The 6,280-nt window shown below is 63.2% G+C and overlaps 1 protein-coding gene across 1 annotated transcript in view; it reads right to left on the bottom strand.

Annotated features, from left to right (window-relative positions):
- Osbpl7 (oxysterol binding protein like 7) overlaps positions 1–6,274 on the bottom strand; it is a 26,214-nt gene extending 19,940 nt beyond the window's left edge. Inside the window, exons 1-15 of the mRNA XM_010620300.1 lie at positions 5,848–6,274; positions 5,192–5,342; positions 4,976–5,101; positions 4,775–4,828; positions 4,008–4,121; positions 3,170–3,253; positions 2,984–3,086; positions 2,682–2,785; positions 2,453–2,545; positions 2,245–2,377; positions 2,083–2,177; positions 1,906–1,992; positions 1,179–1,316; positions 634–727; positions 4–20 (exon numbers count right to left, since the gene is read on the bottom strand). Coding sequence (XP_010618602.1) covers positions 4–20; positions 634–727; positions 1,179–1,316; positions 1,906–1,992; positions 2,083–2,177; positions 2,245–2,377; positions 2,453–2,545; positions 2,682–2,785; positions 2,984–3,086; positions 3,170–3,253; positions 4,008–4,121; positions 4,775–4,828; positions 4,976–5,101; positions 5,192–5,266 — 1,317 coding nt within the window. The 5' untranslated portion in view covers positions 5,267–5,342; positions 5,848–6,274. The remainder of the gene's footprint in view (positions 1–3; positions 21–633; positions 728–1,178; positions 1,317–1,905; positions 1,993–2,082; positions 2,178–2,244; positions 2,378–2,452; positions 2,546–2,681; positions 2,786–2,983; positions 3,087–3,169; positions 3,254–4,007; positions 4,122–4,774; positions 4,829–4,975; positions 5,102–5,191; positions 5,343–5,847) is intronic.
- Between the last annotated feature and the right edge of the window lie 6 nt (positions 6,275–6,280).

The following is a 6,280-nucleotide window of genomic DNA, read 5'->3' as shown; positions in this document are numbered from 1 at the left end:
CGCGGGCCCTGGGGCGCTCCCTGGAAGACAGGCCCCGGGCCACCCGGCCAGGTCACTCCTCTGCCGTGCGGGGTGACTGGGGATCTGAGGAGCGACAAGCTCCTGGGGGCTGCAGTGGCCACCACACCCAGAGAGGACAGTGCCCCAGAGCCTTGCCGAGCCCCATCCTTACAAACAGAAGCAAACACCACAAGGGTGCTGCTGCTGCTGCCTCTTTTAGAAAAGAAGACGTGGTAACGGGCCCGAATCCACTCTTAAAAACCGGCAAACTGGGGCCTATTTTCGTTGTTTTTTTTGAGACAGGTCTCCGCTGTATAGTTCAGGGTGGCCTTGAACAGACTATGTAGCCCAGGCCTGAACTTGTGGTGATCCTCCTGCCTCAGTCTCCTGAGTGCCGGGACTATAGCCATGTGCCACCCCGAAAAGTAGGACCTTTCGCCTGTCTGCCTGGCACTGCGTGACCATCTGCCTTTCTGTAGGACCCTATGCACACCTGGTCCTGGAAGCTGCCCAACTCAGTTTGGCCTTCCTCAGCTCCCGGCTCATCCCTGCACCCGAGCCATTAGCCCACTGCTCACAGGGACTGCCGCCCTCCCCAGGCCCCAGCCCCGGGCCCCCCCTGCCACCTGGCACCTTTCTGACAGCGCTCGGCTCCCCTGGGCTGCAGCACCTCCTCCGACAGGCTGGTGGTGACTTCACTGGTGTACGACTCCTCCTCCTCAGAGCCCTGGGCCGGGGACAGGTGACAGCCGGGCAGACTGGGCCTCCCCAACGCAGCCGGGCGCTGCCCTGGCCCGCACAGACCTGCCAGCCAGCCCTTCGGTGGGACGGGAGAAGGCACTGGGGGCTCTGAGCCCTCAAACATGCCCGAGGGGTCTGGCATCATGGGGTGACCCCAGTCACTTGGGGTGAGGCTTGGTGGGGCCCACGGCTAACTGGGCACTGCTGAGATTTGGGGTTCAGGGAGACAGGGTCAAGGGAGCACAGAAGCTAAAATGGGGTCCCAGGAAGAGCACGGGGGCTAGAAATGGAGACAAGGGCCCCGAAGAGATTTCTGAGCTGAGCCACTCAGCCCACTGATGCGGGGGGGATGTGAGAGGGCCCTGCAACCTTCTGGTCTCTGTGAACCCCACCGAACCCTTCCCAGGTCCCCCCACACGGCTGCCACCTGCCCTCACCTCGTTCTCGGAGGAGCTGGCAGAAAGGAGGACTTCGCAGGCGTCGAAGAACTCCGTGTGGGAATCGGCCAGTGACAGGACACTGCTCTGGGACAGCTGCGGGGTCAGCTCTCGCCCCTTCATGTACAGAGCTTCTTGCTACGGGGGCCAGATGGGCGTCAGGCCCACGGCCACTGCGGGAGCCAGGCCTGGGAGGGCGTGACGCTGACTCTGAGCCCTGCTCCAAGCCCTGTCCTCTACTAACTCATTCTTTTTTTTTGTATCCTTTTGAGACAGGGTCTCACTGCGTAGCCCGGGCTGGCCTTGAACTCACAGTTATCCTCCTGCCTCAGCCTCCCTAGTGCCAGCATTGTCAGCATGCACTACCACCCCAGGCAAACCCATTCAAACTTTTTTATTTCATTTTTTCCAAACCCATTCCATTTTGACACACGCCCACAGGGAGGTACAATTACTAATCCGCTTTGCAGGTCAGAGCACAGACCCTGGTCACACAGCTGGCAGGCAGTGGCACCAGGGCCTGGCCCCCAGAGGACTCTCTGGGCCCTCGTTTTGCTGTCTGCTGGGTCAGAACCACCGCGTTGTGGATGCGGGGGGAGGGGCAGTGCACTGTCCTGGGAGGGGCCGCGCCCATGCTCTAGGATCCCAGATTTCGCGGGTGCTTCCGGACCGAGAAGCAAAGTGCCCACCCACGAGGAAAAAGGCTCAGGGACTGCCCGCTCCTCACCTCCTCGGGGTTGAGGGAACTGAAGGAGTCAGCCGTGGTGTCCGAGGATGTGGACAGCGAGTGGAGGCGTCGCTGCCCCCCGGGCACCTGGGGGAGCAGCGGGTGAGGGGACAGGGCCTCCCGCCTGCGCCCGGCCCAGTCCTGCTGTCTGCAAGGTTGCCCCGTCCCCACACTCACCCCGATCCTGGACAGCTCGGAGCCCCGGTGCAGGTCCCGCAGTCGGTCCCGCTCCGTGCTGAGTGTGGCCAGGATGCTGCTGAGGGAGCTGTGCACTGCGGGCCGGGGGACACGTCACCCTCCCGCCGCCCGGGCCCGCACCGCTCCCCAGCTCTCACTCACCCTTCTGCGCCAGGGCCCAGAAGCTGCGCTGCAGGTGGGCATAGTCTGGGGGTGGCAGCCCCCGGGGGCCCGAGGAGTCCCGGGACTCCATGTAGCGAGACAGGTTGGGGACAGAGCCGTGGAGACGACCGACCTGTGCAGGAAAGGCGGGGGTAAGGGAGCAGCGTCCCCAGGGCCCACCCTGCAGCCCGGGCCCACAGCCCCTCACCCGGCCGATGGTGTCGTCCTTGGCAAAGCTCTGTGTGCACCACATGCGGGTGGTCCGCTTGCCCTTCTTGGGTCTCTCGGTGGTCCCGGAGGCCTGGCAAGGCGAGGGGGCAGCCGCACTCACACAGTGAGGATGGGGAGGGCACAGTGGGTACGACAGCCTGGCAGAGGCAGACGCAGGGGACGGGCCCGCCCCGCGGTGATGGACTGAGGGGGACCCAGGCCCTTACCTGGTGTGTGGGGATCACAGGCGCCGAGGGGATGCGGTGCAGGGACTCCAGGCTCTGGAGGAGTCTGTGCAGCTCCTGGAGCTTCCCCTGGCACTCGGACAGCGCTGGGGAGCCGAGGGTGGACGTCACTCCCCGTGCAGGCCGGGCTCCCTGTGCCCCTCCGCGTGAGCCAGCGCCACAACCCAGAGAGTCTGGTGCGGCCGCCCTGCCCGACACCCGAGGTCCCCACCCTGCCTGAACCCCACCACCCCCTCTGCTGGCTGCACCCGGACCGGTGCCCACACGGGGTGCACCTGCCATACCGTGAGAGCAGCGGTCCAACCCGTCACTGTCCCTCAGCCAGGAAGACACCTTCTCCTGAGCTCCGACCCCAGGCAGGGCGGAGGTGCCACCCGCCGTTAGGAGCTGCGGGCCAGGAACCTGTGAGTGAAGGAGGTCCCCACCGGTGCCACCCTGAACGGCCTGCCCCGCCTCGGGGCCCACCCTACCTTGCGATGAGTGGTGCCAGGCACGTCCAGGCGGTGGGCACGCAGCTGGGCCACCCAGTTTTGGAACAGGTCCTGGGATTTGATCTGCAGAAGCAAAGGAGATGGGGGACAGCTGAAGGCAGGGGCCCCTTGCGGGCAGGTGGAACACGACGCCCCAAGGGGCCGACACCAAGCTCAGTGCCCACTCTCGTGACAAATGACAGGGCGAGTTGCCCGTGGCTGTTTTAGACAATGGCAACTCCCTTCCTGCTTTCCTTTCTTCCTCCTCTTTCTTTTTCTTTTTTTCTTTTTTCTGTTTGTTTTTGAGACAGGGTCTCACTCTGTAGTTGAGACTGACCTGGAACTCACTATGTAGCCCAGGCTGGTCTCGAGCTCACAGCAATCCTCCTGCCTCAGCTTCCCGAGTGCTGGGATTACAGGCGTGCGCCATCATACCCAGCTTCTTCCTCCTTTTTCTGTCCTGACACTGGGGATTTAACCCAGGATATTCCCACACAGATACATGTCTGGCCATTATTTTAACTTTTTATTTTGACAGAGTCTCTCAAAATTGCTAAGTGGCCCAGGCTGGGCTGAATTTGCAACCCTCCTGCCTCAGCCTTCCAGAGTGCTGGGATACAGGCATGACCCACCATGCCCACCTATGATTGTAACTTTCTTCCTGCCAACTCCAGAAAGGCCCTGAGCCAATGGATCCTTGGGTCTGTGCCCATGCACCCAAGCCAGAGAGCCAGGACCAGGCCAGGTCCAGCTCTCGCCTCCAGGGATAGAACGCAGGACCTCACACCCTGGGGAAGTGTCTGCCCCTGAGTCGCATCACTGGGCCCTGATATGACACCTTGAGGTGATAAATGTTGTCTTCAGTGTCGAGGTCGATGCGCTGGGCCTTCTTGTTGACAGACATGACCGACAGCCGGACGTCAATGGAGCCGTGCAGCTTTCCCTTGGCAACCTGGCATGGGGTTGGTGGGAAACAGGACCTGGCTGAGGTCCCCACAGACAACGCACCCCCACCCCAAACCCACTCTAGGCTCAAGACCCAGGCAACAGTTCACCCTCAGGCCCCAGCGACACTACCAGAGGGGACCCGTCAGTCGTCCCCTGTTGCAGAACACGACAGATGATACCAGAGTGGGAACGCTACATCGATTGTTGTGCTGTTCTGTTTAGGCATCAGTGACAGGAAGCACCCCTGTACGTGTCCCACACCGATGCTGCTTTAAAACCTAAGTATGTATCTTGTTTTTTGGTTTTTTGAAACAGGGTCTCACTACGTAGTTGAGACTGACCCGGAACTCACTATGCAGCCCAGGCTGGTCTCGAACTCACAGCGATCCTCCTGCCTCAGCCTCCCGAGTGCTGGGATGACAGACAGGCGTGCACCACCACGCCCGGCTCTAAGTACGTATTTTGGATCTGCACTTGGTCAAATCTGCAGATATGGGGCCTGAGAGAGGGGTCCGAGGACACACAGCGTGACTGTAAGCTGCTGCTCTGCAAAAGCTGCGCCTGGCATTCAGAGCCTGCCCGTCTGGGTGCAGATGCCCACTGCCTGCCCTGCATTCTCGGCGGGCTCCTCCCCGCCCAGCCCGGGCCCCGACTCACGTCTTGCCGGGTCGTTGCATAGTGGAGGATCCCATCCTCGAGCACAAAGTACCTCTGTGACATTGCCCAGCAGCGGGAGGCCGGAGAGGCCATGAGGACAAGAGCAGGAGAGAGCAGACATTTAGACTTTTCTCTCTTCTTCCCAAGCAGATGCCAGCGGCTCCCGGCAGCCTCCCCCTGCAGGCCCACCCTGCCACCTACCTTGTGCCAGCCCTTCAGGGGCCACTTCCTCTTCTTGAGCAAGTGGCCTTCCTGCCGCTCGGGCTTGACACCCTCTGCTCCCAGCCTGCCCCGGGGCTCCTCCACCACCTCCCACGGCTCGGAGGCCTGCAGTCCGGGGTACAGAGAGGGGAGCGGGCAGCAGGTGAGCCTACCAGCCACTCGAGTCCCAGGCCACCCGCTGCTGCTTCCCCAGACCTGCTGGCCACTGCTGGGCTTTGAGGACTGAGCGCTCTCAGCCAGGGACGGGGTGTCCCTCTCCTGGAGGTCCATGGACGAGGGAGAGGCCACTGCCCGTGGAGGGTGTGGGGCAGGCGCAAGAAGGACGTCACCCGGTCCGGAGGGGACCCTTGAGAAGGAGAGACCATCTGATACAGACACCTGCCAATGCCCTCGGCTCTACCCCATGCCACCCTGGGCAGGTCCCTCTGCTACACCCTGGCACCATGGCTTGCTCGCTGAGGCGAACGAACGCACACAGACAGGCTGGCGCCAAGGGGAAAGCTGGCGTGCCCAGCCCAGTGGGCACCCGTGGGGGCTCAGGAGGTGTGGGGTGGAGGTGGTCCCAGGGGAGCAGGGATGGGGACCGTCGGGAGCCCCTCCACTCCTCTGCCACGGCATGGCCGCATTGCCCTGCAAAGAACCCTTCAAGCCCCCTCAGTTGGTCCCCATTTCCTCAGGGTCCCATTTTCTGCAGGGAGACGCCGAGGCCTGAGACAACCCCCCTTTTCCCTGCCCCCCACTCCTGCCACACATGCTCCTAGGGTCCCCAACTCAGACCCACGGCCTCCCAAAGCCTCCCGATGCTCCTTTTCCCATCTCAGTGCTCCGGGCTCCTGAGGAGGGGCACCCACCCAGAGAGAGCGGGCCACGGTGCTGCCGGGGACACGGTGAGCAGAAGAGGTGGCCAAGAACATGCCGAGTCCGCAGGTCCCGCAGCAGGGCCCACAGGCGCCCTCCGCACGGCTCGGCCGGAGATCGGTAATGCGCGCGGGGGGGGGGAGGCCGCCCGAGGCTGGGGGAGCAGCCCAGGTCTTCTTGGGGAGCCGGCGAGCACCTGAGGAGCCAGGCTAGGAGGGGACAGGGACGTGGCAGGGGAAGGGCAGCCAGCCGGGAAGGCGGTTGCAGCACAGGGGCCCCGAGGCGAAACTCCTGCATCCAGCCGTTGAAAGTTCGCAAACTCTCCCGGTGCCTGGGTTTCTGGGGCCCTCGACCCGGGTCCCCGACCCCTCGCTGTTGGCCGCTCGTGGGGCTCAATCACGAGGAAGGAGGGGCCGAAGGCAGCCA

The sequence above is a fragment of the Fukomys damarensis genome, unplaced genomic scaffold, assembly GCF_012274545.1.
Source record: "Fukomys damarensis isolate Sample0158 unplaced genomic scaffold, DMR_v1.0_HiC HiC_scaffold_13, whole genome shotgun sequence".
NCBI classification, from domain to species: Eukaryota; Metazoa; Chordata; class Mammalia; order Rodentia; family Bathyergidae; genus Fukomys; species Fukomys damarensis.
This window is presented reverse-complemented; position numbering and strand designations above follow the sequence as displayed.